Below are 20,593 nucleotides of genomic sequence, written 5' to 3'. Positions count from 1 at the left end.
AGCAGGCGTTCCACCTTGGGCGGGTGGGGGCTTAGGGTCCACGCCTGTCTGTATGTAACTGTATGTAACGGGCCGATAAAGTGACACCCGCTTTCATAGTGTGTAATATTAAGCAGGAGACAGTCGAGAAGAGCTGTGCAGTGCGCTATCCTCTTTGGGTACTGCTTATCAACGTACATTCTGCGTTTGATATTCTGGGGCCTCCAGATGTGGATAGGTGCTGAGCCAATCCGCCCAGGATCACACACCACCAAGTGTCTACAGCATCTACACTGTGTCGTACTCGGTCAATTTTAAGAGAGTGGCCTGCCTGCTCTGTATACTTGCACCAAACTGTTGGCCGGAGCATAAAACCCGTTTACAAATCTTAACGTTGTGAGGAAGCGATAGTGTTTCTTTCTGCACATACCTAGCACGTCCTGATCAGGAGGGGCATATGCGCCCGTATGCCTCCAGGATGAACCATATTGGCGCAGCATATATAATACATTACATTCCTTCATAGACGGGCTGCGATCCCTAGGATCTAAATCACCTTAAGGTGGGCAGGAAGATGGCCAGGAGATATTAGCAATATGCTCCGTAAGACACGTAGGTTTGTGTCGTGCTGTGGAGTTTCCCCAAGGCCACTACCGCAGTATTTCAACTCAGGTTTTGCAGACATCAAAACGTTGATTAAACCTATAATGTAAAATATCCTACCTATTGAGAGGGAATTCTCGTCTTGTCTCGAACAGACGGCGGGCAGGGGAGGGGGCGGAGCGGGGAGAGGGAACAGACGGAGGGAAGGCCAGATAAGGGGAGGGGGGAGGAGAGTAGGAGGAGGAGAGTAGGGGAGGCACGGCCTAGCGGCCGTGCCATCAAGAACTGAGGGGGCGGGAGAGTAGCAAGGCAGGCGGCTGGGGGGAGGGGGGAGGAGAAAGTAGCAAGGCAGGCGGCTGGGGGGAGGGGGAGGAGAAATTTGACGCGACATGGCAGGCAGGGGAGGGGGCGGAGCGGGGGTGTGGGAGGAGTGCGGGAACAGACGGCGAGGGGAGGAGAGTAGGAGGAGAGTAGGGGAGGCACGGCCTAGCGGCCGTGCAATCAAGAAGTGAGGGGGCGGGAGAGTAGGCAAGGCAGGCTGAGGGGGCGGGAGAGTAGGCAAGGCAGGCGGCTGGGGCATGTGCACGCGCTTTTAAGCTCAATGCGCATGCGCATTGAGCTTAAAAGTCACGGGCACTGCAAGGAATCGCCACGATTCCTTGCAAGTTGGGGAAAGAGTGGATAAGTCCCAATACTCTCGCTTGCTCGATGCGCATGCGCATCGACAGGCGAGACCTAAAAAAGGGCTCTTGCAGATTATTGTATCGCTGTAGGTGTAAAGTAGATCAGCCAACTCACACTTGGAGTCCACATCTTTGGCCTGGGTACAAGACGGAGCAGGTCTGGTCCTTCAGGACTCCTTTCAGGTCACAGATAGCAAGTCCAGTTCTCTTCCGATCTTCCACTAATCCAGAAAGTGTTCTGAGGAGGGTACATTTGTAAACCACTACCGAGAGGTTGGAGGCGACTCCTTTTTTTTATTTCAAATAATTGTTATTGATATTACTAAAACAGTGAATAGGATAAGAAAGCAAACATAATTGATAAGCTCACGATATGAAATGGGGGTGTTCCATTACGCTGACATGCTTATAAGGAAAAACAGAGATTATACAGAAAAAGATGGATTACAAATTACATTCCATTAGATTTGGTATACTTGTAATATTTGATAGTTTTCTACCCTAAACATAGGTAGTGAGGATGATTACATGACATTAAGACATGTTGACTTCATAGCATACAACGCATAATTACAGGTTGACATCATTACATTGACACGTGAAATATCGAATGAAGTAGACAACTATACTTTATATACGGAAATATAGGTGGCAACTTCAACTTTGTTTAATCAAAACACATCGTTAATTTTGTTCTAAGACCATAGTTTGAGGGGCTAATCAAAGGGAGTATGTAGCATGTCCATTTTGGTATCGATTCCAATGATGGAACAAAAGGAGAAAAACGTGATCATAGGTGTTTGCATTAAGGGAAAATTGTCAGCATTAATCAATTGGTTTTAGACTTTCAATCATTAGTGAGGCTGTTAAATTAGGTTTCCCAGGTGTGTCTTTATTTCGCATGCAATGCACAATTATGGATGGCTAGTTGGAAGAGTCACTGGTATTCACAATGGTTCATATTTAAAGGAGAAGGCATCAAGAGAATCCCATATTTTCCTGTGTGGAGATCGCCAAGGTGAAAATTGTTGGGAGATATTATCAGCACCTCTCAGGAAGGAAAGCCATTCTTGCCACAACTTGAAGGAGACAGTGCCCCATACTCCTAAAATCCAAGGTGGGGAAACCTTATCTCCCTTGTGAAGAGTTCTTGTTGCCCAACTTTGGGTGACTTGGGGAAATGAACAGTCCCTTACTGTGTGTCCTCACCAAACTAATTTTGCTTCCCTTCCGCTAAGTTCCAAACCAGCCTGGCTAGTGTAGGCCTTGAAGACAAAGGTTTTCGCTTTTTCAGCTACCTCCTTACACTAATCAATTATTGGTCAATCCTCACCTATGTCCCTTTCATGTAAATTAGGGCCACTGTAACTATCCTTCCTGGGCTTATGATGATCAAATGCCACACACCACTGCACAATGTCACTAGGCTATTGTTCTGCCATGGGTGTTGTTTCACACCTCATTAAGATTACGCACCTGCTGGCAGGCTAATGAAAATTAACCTCCAGGCGGTACAGGCAGTGAAAAGGTACATTTCCAAAAGTTATGTCTCCTAAATATTTATAAAAAAAATTAATTACACCAATGAATTGGTCTTTTAATAAATATGGAAAATAGTCTAAGAATTACTATTTTAACTGTTTCGTGTCAACATTTACAGATTAGGGTTTATAATCCTTACTTTGACATTTTTAGGTTTCGACCTGGCGAGGGGCACGCAGTGCCCCTCCCAGATCAAAAACTTTTGTTTTCAGTAGGGATGTTTGGACCGCCTCTGTTTCCAATTGGCTAGCTCCATAAATGGAGGCTAGCCATTGGGAAACAGAGGCTGTCAATCACGCTTTCTGGTGAAAACGCGATTCGGGGCGTTTCTCAGTCTTTTTTAAGTCCCGCCCCTTTTTTCGTCATGCCTTTCTGGGCTCCGCCCCACTCCCGCAGCTTGTTCCCTGCCGTGTCTTTTTCCCGCCTTGAAGATCACCGCCGCCAGCCTGGGGATCCTGTGACGTGCTGTCCCGCCCCCTCAACCCAGGGCCACGCTTCTATTGGCCGCTCATGTCTTTTTCCCACCGTGAAAATCACCTCCGCCAGCCTGGGGATCCTGTGAGGCGCTGTCCCGCCCCCCCCTCCCCCTCCCCCCCAACCCAGGGCCGCGCTGCTATTGGCTGCAGCCGGCCCCGGAAGTCAGGCAGGCCGGGGGCGGGACGACAAGACACCCGGAAGTGACCTCCCTTCCCCAGGGCTGCCCCGGGGTGCAGTAGCCTCCGAGAGTCCCCGGCCGTTCGTGACTGCGCTGCTCGCCTCCTCGCCGATCATCATGGGCGTGAACGAGGCTTGGAGCTGATGCCGCCTCACCGCATGCCCCTGCCCGGCTCCCGCTGCCTCGCCGGCAGCCAGCCTCATGCTGTCATCCCTGAGTCATCGCTGCAGCCTCTCGCCACTGTCCTCCAGGTAACGCTGCCCTGCGGGCATCCGTCCGAACACCCGCGTAGCTCGGGTGGGGCGGTCCTCCCCAGGTGGCACTCTTTTGGGGGCGGTGGGCACATGTGTGGAGGCTGGTGCTGAGCAGCCAGTAGTACGCACGTGTATGAATGTGAAAGTGCAAGCGCAACTGCTTGCAAACAAATCCGGCGCCCCCTAGCATAGTGGTTTCAGACGCCACTGACTAAGACTTTTACCAGACCCGGCAGTACAGAAACCTCGTCGATTCAGTGCCTTGTGCCCGGCTGCCCAATGACGCCGCAGACTTCCAATGTCTGCGGCGCGAACAGGTGACATGTTTTGGAGTTTACACTAGTGGGCAATCATGGCGCTGAAGCAGTTATGATCCCGCGAGCGGGATTATCATTACTACCGGCGGCAGTCTTCGCTTGTGAAAGTGCTAGCGAAATTGAGAGGCCCTCGCACAGTGGCAGTATTTGTTGATTACATTTATCCAGGCACCACGACCGGATTGACCTGACCCGGCTGAGAAAGAGCCTCGGACCGCGGCAGCCGCAGGAGTGGTTGTCCTCAGCTGCTGCAGAGTGCATCGATTCATGAAGCAGCAGTGCACTCACGACCTGGGAACTTCAGAGACTCTGAACTCTACAAAAGGGTGAACAATTTCATATATTTTCAATGAGATGAGAGGCTGATTAAACTGCTGTTATCGATAATATTTGCAATTGCTGCCACGTCCTACGAAGTGAACCTTTATAGGTTAATTATGACTCGGAATATTCCAATTGTGTTAGTCACTCCTTCGAGGTGCAACGTAGTACGTCAGCTGAGCTGAGGTCATAAATGACCTTCACTTACAAGCCTGCGTGCGCCTACGAGCAGGTTTTCACAAAATGTCGCATTTGCCCGCACTGCTAGGTTATTATTCTCAGCTCCAGGTCAGGACAGGTACTGAGCTAGATTGCTGTAAACTACAGCAGCAGAATTTGGCTTTCAGCAATGTTACAATCTTATTGTATGCTCTCTGCGGCTTGAATTTTACAGTTTTTATGTGCTTAATAAGAAATGGTTCCATTATGTGGAGAGCTGTGCTAAAGTCTCTTTGGGATGGATTCGGCGCCCAAGCAAGTATCAGCCAATCCTTTCCAGAGAAATACCTGTGCTTACGGTTGCACACATAATTTGAAGGAGTTTAACACTTCTTTATTGAGCGTTTCCTCTTAGAAAAAGAGGTCGGACTGGCCGCTGATGGACAATAAATTGTAAAGTCCAGTCGGTGCTTTTTTCAGAAAAGTAATAGTACTTCAATGAACACAAAGCTAAATACTTTGCATAGAAACCAAAAATATATGCACAATATCAACTTGGTAAAATAGTATATCAAGCAGTAATCACAATCAAAGAGGTAATAGCAATCTAAAAACCTTCCTGTATGAGGCCTCACAGAATTTTGCTATTTTGACTAATTAATACTGCCTGGGTAAAAGATATAAATTGGTAAGACTAGTTTAACAAGTTTCTCGATGCTCAAATGGGTGTACTTTCTGATATTTAAATGTTTCTTTTGTCTTTATTGCTTGATTTAGCACGCAAGAAAGTGTCACTCAGTTTTCTTTAACTTTCCATTCTTGTCCGTATGTGCGAATCTGTGTATAGTGTGTGTGTGTGTGCATCTGTGTGTGTGCCTGCCTGGGCGTGTGTGCATCTGTGTATGTGTGCGCCTGTGTATGTGTGCACATCTGTGTGTGTGCGTTCCTGGGCGTATGTGCGCATCTGTGTGTGTGTGCGTGCCTGGGTGTGTGTGCATCTGTGAGTGTGTGTGCCTGTGCGCATCTGTGTGTGTGTGCGCCTGTGTATGTGTGCGCATCTGTGTGGGGGTGCGTGCCTGGATGTGTGCATCTGTGAGTGTGTGTGCCTCTGTATGTGCGCATCTGTGTGTGTGTGTGTGCGCGCCTGTGTATGTGTGCGCATCTGTGTGGGGGTGCGTGCCTGGGTGTGTGTGCATCTGTGCTGTAAATAACGGGTGCTAGGCTACATATTGTATAGTTGATGCAGTGCACAGGGTTAGTACAAGAGCAATGTGCACTAATGAACAGGTGTTAAAAAAAAAAGACCTATATATCTACCATGGGCAAACATTTTTGGACTTGTCGGTGGGTGCAAAAGTGGACAGTGCCAATCTTCCACTGGCTGATAGGTCCTTAAATTAATGAGATGATTGTGTCACTTATCCTATTATCAAACTCGCTTGGGTCAATGTGGGCCAGTTGATCATAACTCAGCCCAGCACTAAAAACGACGTTTTAGAGGCATTCTAAAGCAAATAAAATATAAGATGGGATGAAAACTGAAGTTTATCTTGATTGAGACAAGTTGCCAGTCGGATAACACCAAGGGAAATGCATTACATCTAGTCTTCCGGTCTAGCTTAAATGCCACTTTATTGCCATGTATGGCACATCTAGATTATATCTCCAATAGGGACAAGAGGTTTGGGGTTAGGATGTAAAATTGTAGGCTTTCTAATTGGTGCTGACAAAAATGAAATGTGATGTTTAGATGCTGCTCTGTTAGTTTTGTCATATGTTTTTATTTATTATTTTAAAGTGACTGTATTTATCCAGTCCATAATGGAGTCTGTCAATCATTGTAATTGCCTTTGTACAAATGTAGCAAAGTCTTTACTCAATTTAATGAATTTGGCAATATGAAGGGCTGAGTTGGCCCTGCCATAAGGGCACAAGAGATTTCAGCAGCAGTCACTTAATGTGCAGAATGAGCTTACCAGTTGAGATAAAAATTTGTCATAAACAATGTCAATAGCTCTAACTTTTTAAAAAGCGAAACCGTTGCATTGTAAATGCTTGTTTAACATGCTGCTGCTTACCAGTGAACATAGATTTTGGGGTCTAGTCACTCGAAGTACATGGCAACTTTAATTTGGCTTCTGTTTCACTCTTAAATATCGGTCACTCACTTGTGGGTGACCAGGTTTAACTTAGGGGAGACTTATTAATATTTAAAAGAAGGTTTTCCCACCTGTCAAAAAGGTTTATTATGAAAAGTTTGATAGCAGGTTTTAGGCTGTACACTGTAGGCCAAAAGCCATGGTTTACAGGCCAACCTGGGGCTGGCACCATGGGTCCTGCAGTCCACAGATTGACTTTAACTTCCAGGTCCTAGGTGTATTTCCCACACCGTTTACTAGGGATAAAACATTTTTTTCAAGATGTGACTGACAGCAGCTTGGGCCCTGCGATTTTGCACAACTCTTTAATTGAATCATAACTGTAATGTTGTTCTTGTTATGGAATGTTTTCTTTTATTTTTTATGGTTGTGATTACTTCCCATTAAAGATTTATTTATTATTATTATTATTCGGAGGGATTTATTGGTAAGTTAGGTCAGTCAGGGTAAGCTAATTTACCCTTGTTTAAAGGGGGAGAACATGAACTTTACTCTTCTTTAAGCAAGGGTAAACTGTTCAGAGTTAAAAACCCAGTAAAACTAGGTCAAGTGAAAACTTTGGGTGACCATGCAAAAAAGGCAGGTTTTCTGTAAGTAAGTTTTTCTGTTTACCTTTCAACTGTTTGATTTGCATACATTTCTGTAAATTAATGATTCAACGTGAAAAAAATAAATGTCATAATGAGATTATGTATGGATTTTGAAAACTAAATCTAAACCAGTGTTTACCAAACTGTGGATCATTCGCCACTGGTGGGTCATGAGCTGATTTTTGGTGCGATTTCTAAATGTAAGTAATATTAAAATCAATAACCCTCTTTGTGGACCAGCACAAAACTGCTGAATAATGTCGCTGAGTCCTTTTTTTTAGAAACAATCCCTTGCAAGTGTTTACAAGGAGGACTAGGTGCACCTTCCAGTTCTTGTTGTTGCTGTGTTTGTTTCTTTTTTTTAACTTCATGAAGCAATTTGATCAGATTCTAATCACTGTAGGTGAGCACACACAACCATACCACTTGTGCATGATTTTCACACTTAAATTGAGAATCATTGATGTGGGCTAAGGTTTTAACACACAGATTGATATGAAGCCCTGCCCCATACTTTGCTGCAGAATGTTTTTTTCAAATTTGCTGACTGGTATCAACACTAAGGCTTTTCAGAAACATGTATTTATTGAACGGGTGATACAGACCAGTACTCCGCCCTGAAAAGTGTTCCAGATCCAGACTGCGTTCCAGATCCAGACTGCAGTGCAGTATCCTATCTGCCAAATTTATGGGCAAATCAATACTATGGCCCTAATCTGATATCAAAAGATATGGTCATGGAGTGATGTTTTGATACAATTGCTCGGAAGGCCTCATCCCATGCCCATTAAACCTAGGTGGGTTGCAAAAATTCGTATTGTAAACATTGGGTTGTGGTTCTAAGAAGTTTGGGAAGTACTGTTATAAACATATAAATGTCTCACTCAAGATGTCTTCGCAGTACATGAAGCCCTGTTCCTTAGCAACTGTTCTATCCCGTCATCTCCAAGTCTTTTCTTTGTCACACTCGCACTAAGATCTCTGAATTTTGAAGACTTGTGTACAGTTTCACTTCTTTATGGATTGAAAGCTGTATTTTAAATTGGAAAAAAAACTTTAACCATTTATTAGCTGTATACCTTTACTATTCTGAGTCTGCCGATTGACACTTACGTGCAGTTCACTGTCGCATCCTTTTGTTTAGGGACCTGGTGGATGAAGCCAAGAATTATTTGTTACTACCACAGGAACGGCCACTTATGCAGGGACCCAGAACCAGACCACGCAAGCCGATACGGTGCGGGGAAGTGCTCTTCGCAGGTATATGCAGACACTGAAAGAAGACAATAATTTCATGGTACTGACTGTTTTGAATCCCCTTCTGTGGCTGGGTGAAAATATCTGAATGTTTGTAGTTGGCATGACCTTTCATATTTAATGCTGACCTAACTGTTCCTTGTATAATAGGTACAAACTGGCACAAACCAGATGTCTCAGTAAGGCTACATTGCTATCCTCCTAAAATGGATATTAGTGTGAGATGAATGATTTTCTTCTACTTTTTCTTCTCTGAATTGTAGTGTTTGTAATGTAGAATTTCTGTTGCACTGCATATCTTTTACAAATCTGTTTTCTATACCATTTCATCTCTGTTAAGGAATTAACTTTCCGTAGTTCTGCTCATGTGGGACTGATTTGGCATACAATCTTCCTCCTATGTCTTCTTGTTTTTGAGACTGGTTATGTGAGTTTGCCTTGTTTTAATTCTGAACCTTTTTAACCCCTCATTTATTTATTGGGATAAATGATCTTTTTTCGTTCTCTTGTAGTTATAATGAGCTTTGGATATGTTTCTCCTGTCATTCAGAATACAGCCCCAAGAGGCACACGTTTCTTTAAAGTTAGCTGTGCAACGTATAAGGCTTTTATTTTTACAATCTGGGATAAAAACCAATAATATGCCGTAAATTATGAAAGTGCTTAGCAGTTTGTATATGGGTTTCTGAACAGATTCCTTAAGTAAGGAAATCTTAAACAGTAGGATCTGAGAGGTTTATTCTTGCATATAGTTACATTTCACGCCAATGTTTGTTGGTGTTACACAAAGAGCCACCCCAAACTCAGCATGGATTAGTGTCCACTTCATTTGTTTTTTGCTTTGTTTGCATTGTGTTTGCCTCTCTGTTTTTGTGATAAATGTATTGCACAGAAGAATCCTTTTGTTTCTTTTGTTAAATGTCAGCAAATGTGTTTTCCTTATTGAAATGTTAATATGTGACATTCCCTTTCAATCCTCGGCTGTGATGTGGCGGTAGTTTTTATTTGTTGTTTTTAAGTAAGTATCTTCCAGGCCATGACTGTTATATGTTATTATAAAATATAGTTTTCCCTTCCTTTCATTGGCTGGATATAATGCATCATAAGTTGATTTGATAGGTTATATCCTGTTATTGAAAGTTGCACTTCTTGAATAGACATACAGTAAAATGGAATGGATCATCCACGGACCCCTGCCCCCGCTCCCTCTTCAACCTCGGCAGCAAAGAAATCAGCGACGAACTCGCCCACATCCTCAATTCATTCATCACCAAATTTGCCTTCCCCGATGGATGTAAACATCCGAACGTCAAACCCCTCCTCAAGAAACCCACAGCTCACCCCAGCGAACTCAATAACTACAGCCCCATCTCACTCCTCCCCTTTCCCACCACAGTCCTCGAGAAGGCCATCAACCGCCAGTTCGCCGCACACCAGGTTGCCGCCTAATCCGGGTTCTGTGCCAACCACAACACCAATACCACCCTGATCGCCGCAACCAAAGACCTCAGAATCCACATCGACCAAGGGAAAACAGCAGCCTTGATCCTCCTCCACCTCTCAGCTGCGTTCTATACAGTGTCCCACCAAACCCTCATCAAGCGACTCCACCATGCCGGGATCCAGGGAGACACAATCAAATGGATCGCATCCTTCCTCACAGGACTCACCCAGAGTATTTGCCTACCACCCTTCACCTAGAAACCCAAAAGCATCATCTGCGGCATCCCTCCAGGCTCAGCTCTCAGCCCCATCCGGTTCAACACCTGCATGTCACCCCGGCTGATCATGTCCGAACACACAGCCTCAACATCATATCCTACACTGACCACACTCAGCTCATCCTTTCACTCTCCAAAGACCTCTCCACCTCCAGAACCAACTTCCTCAGCTGCATGACAAGTGTGGCTGACTGGATGAGAACCTATTGCCTGAAGCTCAACAGTGAGAAAACAGAAGTGATGATATTTCAGAACAACACCTCATGTGAAACGACACTTGGTGGCCCAAAGAACTCAGACCCACACCTGCAACCTCGGGATTATACAGGACCGCAAACTCGCCATGTAACACTAGATAAAATCAGTTTCCTCCACCTGCTTCAGCACTCAAGTCAGCACCAGAAAGACCTTCACTCAAGCCCTAGTCAGCAGTCAACTGGACTACGGAAACACACTAAACTGGACTCACCACCCAGCCTCTCTTGCCCTTGCATACACTCCACGTGCTGCCAAAGCTACTGCGGATGACAGTCCTTCTCCTACCATGCCGGCAGTACTGGAACAACTTTCCCCTGCACCTGCGAACGTCTCCCTTTTTCCCTGAATCCTGAAAGGAACTCGCGGCTTGTCTCTGTGACTGAACCCAGTGAGAATAAAACGCCTGAATATCCTCTTGGGTGATTAGCTGTGCTCTCTAAATCCCGATTAATTGATCAATGGTGCGAATATTCTCCTTTTGGCAAGAAAGGTATACCTTGTTGTTTTGTTTCTTTTCCACAGTGGGTGGCTGGTGTAGCGGTGATGCGATCTCAAGTGTGGAGCGTTATGACCCCCAGACCAATGAATGGCGCATGGTAGCTTCTATGAGTAAAAGGCGTTGTGGTGTTGGAGTCAGCGTCCTTGATGATCTTCTCTATGCTGTTGGCGGCCATGATGGTTCTTCATACCTGAATAGTGTTGAAAGGTGAGATTGGCACTTTATTTTAATAAGGTTTTCAGATGTGAAAGTCCTGCCACTCCTGTTCTCATATGATGGTGTTTTCCTTATATTTGTTTTTGTAGGTACGACCCGAAGACCAACCAGTGGAGCAGTGATGTGGCACCCACCAGCACATGCAGAACTAGTGTGGGAGTGGCAGTTCTTGGCGGATATCTGTATGCTGTGGGCGGACAGGATGGTGTCTCGTGCCTCAACATTGTTGAAAGGTATTTTAAAGAAAGAAATGTTCCCCTCCTTTTCCTAGTCTGCTCAAGGGATTTGCGTCTAAGAGAACGATTGGGTACAGTACCCTTTTACAAATTGTCAGTTAGTAAGGATAGTTAAGTTGGTATGGATAGTGATGCAAAACAAAATAACTGTAGTGTGGCCGCTTTTTTGCAGGTCCAGGATGTATAGGAATTGCATGATCTTGATATTCTCAGTGGTGCATGATGTGCTATGCAGTTACCATGCTTTCTAGTATAACTTTCTAGGTACAAACGTTTTGGAAGTGAACACTTTTATTGTTTTTATTTCTCCTTTCACCCATTCTCTCCATTATGTTAATGATTTTGCTCCTCAAAATTTGTGCTTCTGCTCTGTATTCCCAAGTTACTTCCAGGTATTGAAGCCTACAAAATACAAAAGATGGTTGCATGTGGTAGGGTCAAAGCATCACATGTTCATTACTGTGCGATGACTCGTACCTGGTCCTATTTTTTATGCTGAATAATATTTTATTTTTATTTTATTGAGTTTTATATAGCGCTGGCTAGACCCGGAGGTATCAGATCGCTTTACAACAGTGAGTTACACGAGTAATAAAATTAAACATTTTTCACAGAAATTTCTAAGTAAATGAAAATCATAAGAGGGAGAGGAGGAAAGGGGGACAGGAATATGAGTAAAAAAATAGGTGGGGAAGGGAACCTGAGTGGGGAGAGAGTAAAGGCAGTCCGGCGAAAAGAGAAAACATTCATTTAAAAGCCAAGGTATCATAACGATAAACATAAGGTTATGGTACAGTAATTAAAAGACGGAGTTGTACCGATTGAATAAGGAGAGTGGAAAGATCATAGGGGGGGAGAAGGTAAAGGGGGATAAAAGTAGTATTCTGAGAGAGAGAGTGGATGAGGGGAAAGGGGGGAGTCTGGGGGATAGAGTTAAGGCAGACTAGAAAGCGGGAGAAAAATGTTAGAGGATCGTCTGAGGGAGAACGGAGGCAAGAAGGAAAAAGGACAGAGGTCGAAACAAGATGGTAGGTAAAGGTCCTGGGAATCGACGGTGGCCAGCAACAAAATGGCAGGCAGAGCAGCAAAATTCAAAGAGTCAAACAATCCGTATATGCAAACCATGGAGCAGGATTAAAGTGCAAAGAAGTCAAAGTCATAAGGGGGGAGACGCAGTTCCAAAAACAAAAATGGGTGAAAGGGAGAAGAGGGGTGCAGGCTCAGGACCACTAGGGCTTCGATATAGGCAGTCCGCCTGTCATGGCTCCTGCACGCCCATACCTGGAAAAGAATACACCGGTCACAAAGGTGGGTGGAAGGGAGAAGGGGTGAGCAGGTTCGGGACCACTGGGGTATCGATATAGGCAGTCCGCCGGTCGTGATTCCCACACCCCCATACATGGACAAGGTCTCTCGAGCACATACAGGCGGGCGGCCAGCATGGGGAGGCTGCGCGGCAGCAGCGAGGACTGTCCGGCAGCCGGTGAGCACAGAGCAGCGCCATGGCTGGGCCAATCATCAGCCATCCGCGGCGACTCGCTCTGAGGAAGGGAGCAGAGGGGAAGAAAAGCAGCAGTGGTGGTGGGACGATAAATGACATGCCCCGATGTCCAGCTGGGTAGGTGGGGGTCACGGGAGAACCCAGCCAGACTCCTCGATAGCCGAACCAAGCCGCTCCACTGGGCATACGCCAAATAGTCTTGATGTCCCGGACAATAGGACTCACGCCCCAGAGCAATCCTACAGCCTCCGAAGCCATCCCAAGGATCCAGGACTGAGCACAGCCTGGACAGTCACCAGGAGGATGATTAGTTCAGAAGGCAGCGGTATAGGCGGAAAGAGAAGCAGCATCAGTGGGATAAGGTAAGCCATGCCTGATGTCCGGCTGGGTAGGTGACGGCCGCGGGAGAAACCCGGGCCAGACTCTTCTTTAGCCGAACCAAGTGGCTCCACCGGGCATTGGCCAAGTCATCTTGGTGCCCGCTGTCGGGATGGGGAGACAATTACGGGGAGAAAGGGGGTTTTAAGGCCAGAACGGCAGTCACTGACAGGGAGCTCCCGGCTGGAGCGCCTCACCGGGCGGCCATTTTGTTCTTCATTCCATTCAAAGAGGAGCCTGGAATTTATTTCTGATTAGAGGCAGGGGATGCGGTTGTTTTCCCTTCTATGCAATAATACCCTCTGAATAATATGGTATGCTGAAGGAAGGATTGTAATCTTCTTTCATAAGTGAGTCCCATGCCCCTTACTTGTAGGAATTGATGGGGTAATAGCAGTAGGCTGTACTTCTGCAGACAACAGTTCAGGTAATTGTCTTCTCCAAATAGTGGAGAACTCTCTTAGATGCTAAAATGGGTCACTTATCCTGTTCTGAAGCTAGCAAGTGCTCTACAAAACACAATTTGGGCTCGAAGTTAATCATATTGCACATTTAAAAGCAATTGGCATTCTTTAGAATTATTTACTTATTGGTGTTGCAAAAAGACCGGCTTCTTTGAAAAGCAAACCACATCAAGTAAATCAAACTGCGGTGGCCAACCTCCGAGTTTTCCCAAGTAGTTCTGCATGAAAACAATGCTAGAAAAAATGACTGGGTGAGTGTATGCTCTCCATGGACACCTGTATTGATCTGATGACCAATTATGACGTTGGTTTAATGAGTATAATCAAATGAGTAGTAGTATCACCTGTTATTTACACCATTTAGAAATGGAAGATGTGCAGAATGAAGCAGTGTATCAAAAGCAAAGTAATATTATGTCTAGCCCAAAATGTAACATGGTTCTGTCTACTGGCTAATCAATCTTATAGGCAACATGCGTAAAGCAGAGAGTCTTTGAGGACCGGTTCTAGTGTCATAAAAATCTGGCAAGCACCACTACTGTGAAGTTCTTCATCAAGCATGCAGGCTACAAGATTTATTTTTAGTTCTAATTTGTTACTGTAGTTTCTTCTGTGTCATTGTTTTAAAATATGTCCCAAAAAAGGTAGCTCTTCGACATCAGAGTCAGGAAAGAACAATGAAAAAATGTGCTTCCCTCATTCACATCTTTAGGCTAAGATATTTTAGAACTTTTTAAAATGGTATTGGGATATCCTTCCACTATTCTGAGTACTATGCCAACTTCAGTGATCAGCAATATTCTCTTAAACAGAATCCTCTTGTTTATAGCGTTCCTTCCATGCTCTTGTTTAGTTTAAGCTTATCAATGTGATCAGGCCTCACTTCTTAAAATATGCCTTGTTTGGGATATTGCGATGCCATGCATAATGAAAGTATACTAAGGTAGCAGATGCTAAGTGTCTCCCTCTAATTTTTTTAAATATACAGGACCATCATCATGAAGCACGTCTGGTTAAAACACCATTTTAAGTGTAGTGCTGCTCTTATAGCAAAAGTCTTTGAAATACGTTTCTGTTGATTTAGATTATTTAGGGGACAATGCAATTAGATCATTTTAATCCATGTGTAAATATATTCATTGCACTTGGAAACTAGACTATATGCTGGCCACTGAATTGGGTATTTATGCTCTTGCTATGCAAATGAAGGAAGCAGTGGTATTGTCTGCTAAGCCAGGAGATCTCCTGTATTGTCATGTGAGAGTTTGAAGTGCTATTTCCGCTGAGCAATATCTTTTAACATCTCCATTAGTGACAGTGTCTTTGTTGCAGTGTTGTCTGACTGCCTTCACACCCAAAAAGCTACTGTGTGCATGCATCACAGTTTTGTTGTAAGGTATTTCTGCCCCATCCAGCGACTTCAAAGCATCACGTGCTGCATGCTCAGACCACTCCAACTAAGTTTGACTATAAAGCTTAGCTATTAGTTGCTGTTCCAGAGCACACGATCCAACTACCTGCCCGAAATGTATATTTATAATTTTGTGTGCCTTTTTTTGGTTAAAAAAAATCCAACTATATAGTTTCTTGTTTGTTTGTCCGCAGATATGATCCAAAAGAGAACAAGTGGACTCGAGTGGCATCCATGAGTACAAGGCGCTTGGGCGTGGCAGTGGCTGTCTTAGGGGGCTTCCTCTATGCAGTAGGAGGTTCAGATGGGACCTCTCCTCTTAATACTGGTAGGGGGCTTGTGTATTTGGAGTGTGCATCTATTTTTGAATCCTGGTGCATCGTAGGCTGCAGAGATCTTCATTTTGATTGATGTCGCTTTTTGTACTTGAGATTTCACCACATGCTCAAAAAGAATCAGACCGAAATATATCAAATAACTTGGCATTTTCCAGAGAAGCGGTCCTTCCAAAAGGATTGGTTAGTTCCGCACTGTCATCTCCGGATATGTGCTTTTCACTGAATAACTGTAAACTTAGTTACAAATGGGCTCCCTATGAATAATTGTTAACATCATATAATTTCAAACTTGCTTATATTGTCGATATGTTGAAATCCATGGCAAAAGGAATGACTAGTCCTTTCAAGTCTCTGTTTTCCACCTACGTGGAAAACACTGATCCAACTTGTCTCCTTTACCTTTTTGTTACTATTGCTCTTTTCTGGCCTTGTGTTCACTCACCCCTAGTTCACTACTGGCATCTAGCATAGTAGGATGCTGTGCTGGGCTTACGGGAGGTGTATTCACAAAGGAGCTTACAGGGGAATGTTATACATTTGATGGTTGGGTTTAGAAATATGGCCACCACTACAGGCTCCATCGCCAGTAATAACAAGAGGAACGTCCCAGATTGTATTGTCATACACCAATACATTTGTTAACCATTTAATGTGTCTTATTTCCCACATATTGTACCATCCTTGTCCTTCTTCCCTGTTCGCATACCTCCTGTGTCTGTGGAAATGGCACCAGGGTGATGCCAAGGGATTCGAGAAATGATGTACTGTCGACAGCTGGGCATCAACAAACTGTACAATACAGCTCCCAAATACATTCCTCGGTGTAAACCTCACACATAACTCAAACCATGCTTCGTCCTGACTCCCACACAACACCAACGCTCATTCACCCAAGCACTGAAAACACTTTCTGCAAAGCATCCAATAACAGCCCTTATCAACAAGCATCATACCCCTTAGTAAAAGTGTTTACTTAGAACTGCTGTTATTAGCCCTACTTTGGAACACCCAAAACGTGTCTCGCACTGTTTTCAGTTGAAACCTCTCTAAAAACCGAGAAGTCTGCCGGGATAGCTTTTGAAAATCAGGATTGCCCCGATAAATCCGGGACACCTGGTCACCCTTTGATATTACAGTGTGGGTTAGGATAGAGCCGGGGCATCAGTCCTGCCACTCTTCTGCACCGGAGCCCCCGCACAGGACTCCTGTGAATGGTGTCTGTTCGCAGGAGGGGAACACCCCTTGTTTATATTGGGGTGGGGCTGTTATAATGCGGGTGAAAATAGTGCCGGGTCAGCAGTTCTGCCAGCCTCCTTGAACTAGTTGCCCCCGCACAGGACACATACAGGCACCTGGACAGGTAAAGTGCCATGTCCATCTTGTCCCTGTGCCTTGCTCGAGTCTAGCACATAGAAGCCTGGAAGCTCCTTTAAACACACAGGGTGATTAAAATAATGATCGTCCAGGCTGGTAAATCAGTGTAGGCAACATGTAGCTGCCACTATGTGACTAAAATAGGTAAAATCCCTACCCCCACCCTCATACATTTACGTAATTTACGTAATTTATTTACGTAATTTTTATAGCGCAACAAATACCCTGGGGTGTCTCGGCGCTGTCTGGGGCAAGCGCTGACTGTCCTGGTGGCATACAAGCTGCCCAATAAACAGTACTGTATTATTTGAAATCATTAATAACCGCATACATTTGGGGTATTAATATTGAAGACTCATCCGGGAATTATCATGTGGTCCTGGTCAATATTACAGTTTCCGGGGCATTATTGGCTGATCCTCAGCTGGAATGACAGAAAACCTCACTCAATGTAACCCGTCCTGCGGGGGGGCAATGACCCTCTCACACCTGCCCGCATGCTCATCACACATCAAGTCAATCACACTCACATCTCTGAGCAGGGCTGCTGCTTGCACGACCCGGCCTGCCTCCTTTTACGCAGCTCTGTCTTGATCCTATGCAACAGGCATTTACAAAAATGCAGACGAGTTAACGACCACTCTCATACCGCAAGCAATTCAATAATGCAAATTCAATATGTGAAGCGCTGCAACACCTTCAGGTAATGTCAGCGCTGTACAGCATAAATACATAAATTAATAAATGAAACGCGCTAAAAAGTCGGAAGTCTCGAGTAGACGGGACATACTTGGAAACACAAAACAAGTCGGCCTGGAGCGCAGAACAGAAGAGACGCGGGAGGGCAGGAGCGTGACGCTGTGAGCGTGCACGTTGACGTTCTCTGCGGCTCGTGCCAGTGGCGGAGCCTGCAGTCTTCGCCCGTTTCATGCATCTTAGAAGCGCGTTCACAGACCGGTGTCTGCTCGTGCACCGGTCTGTACCACTTGGGGAGGCAACACAGCGACAACCAGAATTGAATGAATTATGTGGCTATCTGTTACATACACAAACATGAGCAGCGACCATATTAACCAATACAGGTTTCATACCCTAGAATAAGTACATTTCTCACTGATTCGGTTAACTTGCATTTATTTTTCACTTAAGGTGTGTGTTATTTTAGAAACTTCCCCTGCCCTACACCTTCATTCGAAAACCGATCCAAATTCCTTCTCCACAAACATTTGTCGATGCCTCGCAAAAAAGTGGGCATCAACAAACCTGATACAGCACTGTTAAAAATCAGACAGCAAGACACCACAGCTGTGACCTTTAAAGAGAAGGATCCCAACAGGTGGCTGCGGCAAAAAAACAAATAATGGTATTAAAGTCATCCTGAGGCAGACTGGAGGAGAGAACGCCTGCCCACTGACGACTGAAAGCAGAGAGGTTGCTGGGACAGGAACCAGGGTACAATGGAAACAACGTAGTACCATCAGCCACTAATTGTCTAAGGTTTTCAGGGTAGACCACATACTTGGTCCTTCACTAATTACGCAAAACATCCACACCCCCCCCCCATCAAGTATTGAAGCAAAAAAATAAAAACAAAGGACCGCATTCAGAGGTCCGCAGACAGAAATGACAAAGCTAACCTGGACTTGGACAAGAATCGGAGTGTAAATTGTTGGACTACGGGCAGGTTAATAAAAGCAGTATATGAGCCTGGTGGTCCAGAATTGTCATCAGCATGTGTACCATAGCCTGCTCACCTTAAGCAAGATCTCCGGCCACACAAGAGTCACTGGCAGGTACACTGGAATTATGCGGCAGGGGAGGGCCAAAATATGCGGCAGGGTGGAGTAAATTTTGCAGCAATAAAAGCCAAAACTATGCGGCATTATACTCACGGGAATAACAAAAGCAACAAGTCGGCCTGGAGCGCGCATTGGAAGAGAGGCAGGAGGGCAGGAGCGTGGCGCCGTGAGCGTGCACGTTGGCGTTCCCTGCGGCTCTCGCGTTCACAGACCGCTGTCTGCTCGTGCACCGGTCTGTGTCACTTGGGGAGACCACGACAATAAGGCTCGCTAGCGGCAGCTCTTTCCGCTGCAACGCCAGGCGAGCCCTACAAAATGGAGAAAATGTGGAATGAGCTATTATGGACTTAGAAGGCTTTAACTCAGCACATCTTCTCTTTAAAAAAAAAAAGCTACAAATAGATTTTATCTGGTAAACGACGACTCCAAATTGAAAAGATGTTCCAAATAAGTTAGGCTGTTTAAAAAAATTAAAAAATGAACAAATGAACATTTGCCCAGCATGAGTATTAGTCACAGACCTAATGCCTCATCTATCAAGCACCCCTCTATTCATTCTAGTCAGAGCACAGATTGCTGAAACCTCACAGCTCCCTCTGTGCTATCCTCTTTGAACACTCTACATACAGGGATTGTAGAACTTCATTACCCGCATAAAGTGTCAGATACTAGAGTAGTGTTAGGACCTCTAAGTCTTGAAGCGCGAATCTTAGCACAAAACTAGCAGTCCAATTTAATTAATGAAATCTGCCTATAACTCATTATCTAGGGATCTTTCCTTTATGTATTACAACAAGCATTTCATCATCTCCAAACCTTTAATTACTCCATTCTTTGCAAAGTGTAGAAACAGCTTTTCCATGTGTTCTTTTAGTTTTGATTGCCAGTTCCTTTAGAAGGATATCAGAAACCCATCAGTTCTTGGTGCTTTGCTAACTTTAAGTGGTTTGATTGGTGTAATAATTGTCAACTTTGTTCTTAAATCCTGGTTTTAATTTGGATTCTACTGGTGTTTAGGATAATTTATCTAAGTATGCTTGGCACTCCTTTGTGGAGATCTTTGTGTTAGATTTATAAAGATTAGAACAGAACTAATAACAGTCTAAAATTCCTTTGTTATTGGTTCTAGTCTGAACTTTTCTGTTGGTAATTTCCACAAGATTAGACTTTTTACCAGGATACTTACGGCCTTTCCATGCTTTATTGCTCACAGAAACATGCTCTTTGAGCGGTATCTGCTGAAATTGTATCAGCCGCAGTGGAACTGAAGACTGGATACTTGAAGCAGGTTGGTCCCAATGGAGCTATAGCACTTTGCAAATTTGTTGCTGAAAAAGTTCCATGTCCCAATGCAGAATGGGATTTAGTCATTGTTTTCGGACCTGCTTGAGGCTGTGACTGGGACAAAGCTGAAATTCAATCCGACCCCAATGAAGTGCCCGTGAATACTTTTTTTGTTCAGGTGCACCGAACCTCTGGAGGAAAAGTTTATCAAAGTTTCCAGACTTTCTTTTTGTGCCCAAAAAACCATATTAGTGCAGGTCTAAAGCTCCCTGAACCTCAAGGGAAGGCACATAGAGACTCTCGGGGTGTCAAGCAGAGGCCCACAGCAAAGTCCAGTCCAGGTCCAGTTGCCACTGCTCAGTTAGGTAGTTCCAGAAAGAGGCGTATTGCAGTTTTTTGTATCCCTGTAGTCACACAGGAGGTCAGCCAGCTGGCCCTTGGAACCACTTCTTTGTCCTGGGTTCAAGAGAGGTCCGGTCCGGTCCAGTCCAGTCCTCTCCAGTCATAGACTGCAGGTCCTGTCTTCTTCCAATTTTCTGCAGGTGCAGAAGGTGTTCTGAGGAAAACTGGTTGAGTCCCACTTTACAGGGTTCTC

At 44.8% G+C, this 20,593-nt stretch overlaps 1 protein-coding gene across 2 annotated transcripts in view; it reads left to right on the top strand.

The window, feature by feature from the left end:
* Window positions 1-20,593, top strand: part of KLHL20 (kelch like family member 20) — a 213,216-nt gene that overhangs the window by 105,502 nt on the left and 87,121 nt on the right. For both annotated transcript variants that reach the window (XM_086955756.1, XM_086955767.1), the window contains 4 exons: window positions 8,407-8,522; window positions 11,021-11,204; window positions 11,303-11,446; window positions 15,398-15,531. In XM_086955756.1, coding sequence (XP_086811882.1) covers window positions 8,407-8,522; window positions 11,021-11,204; window positions 11,303-11,446; window positions 15,398-15,531 — 578 coding nt within the window. The remainder of the gene's footprint in view (window positions 1-8,406; window positions 8,523-11,020; window positions 11,205-11,302; window positions 11,447-15,397; window positions 15,532-20,593) is intronic.

The sequence above is a fragment of the Lissotriton vulgaris genome, chromosome 1_1 (assembly GCF_964263255.1).
Source record: "Lissotriton vulgaris chromosome 1_1, aLisVul1.2, whole genome shotgun sequence".
NCBI lineage: Eukaryota > Metazoa > Chordata > Amphibia > Caudata > Salamandridae > Lissotriton > Lissotriton vulgaris.
Note: the sequence above shows the minus strand (reverse complement) of the source record. Positions and strands in the feature narration are given on the sequence as shown.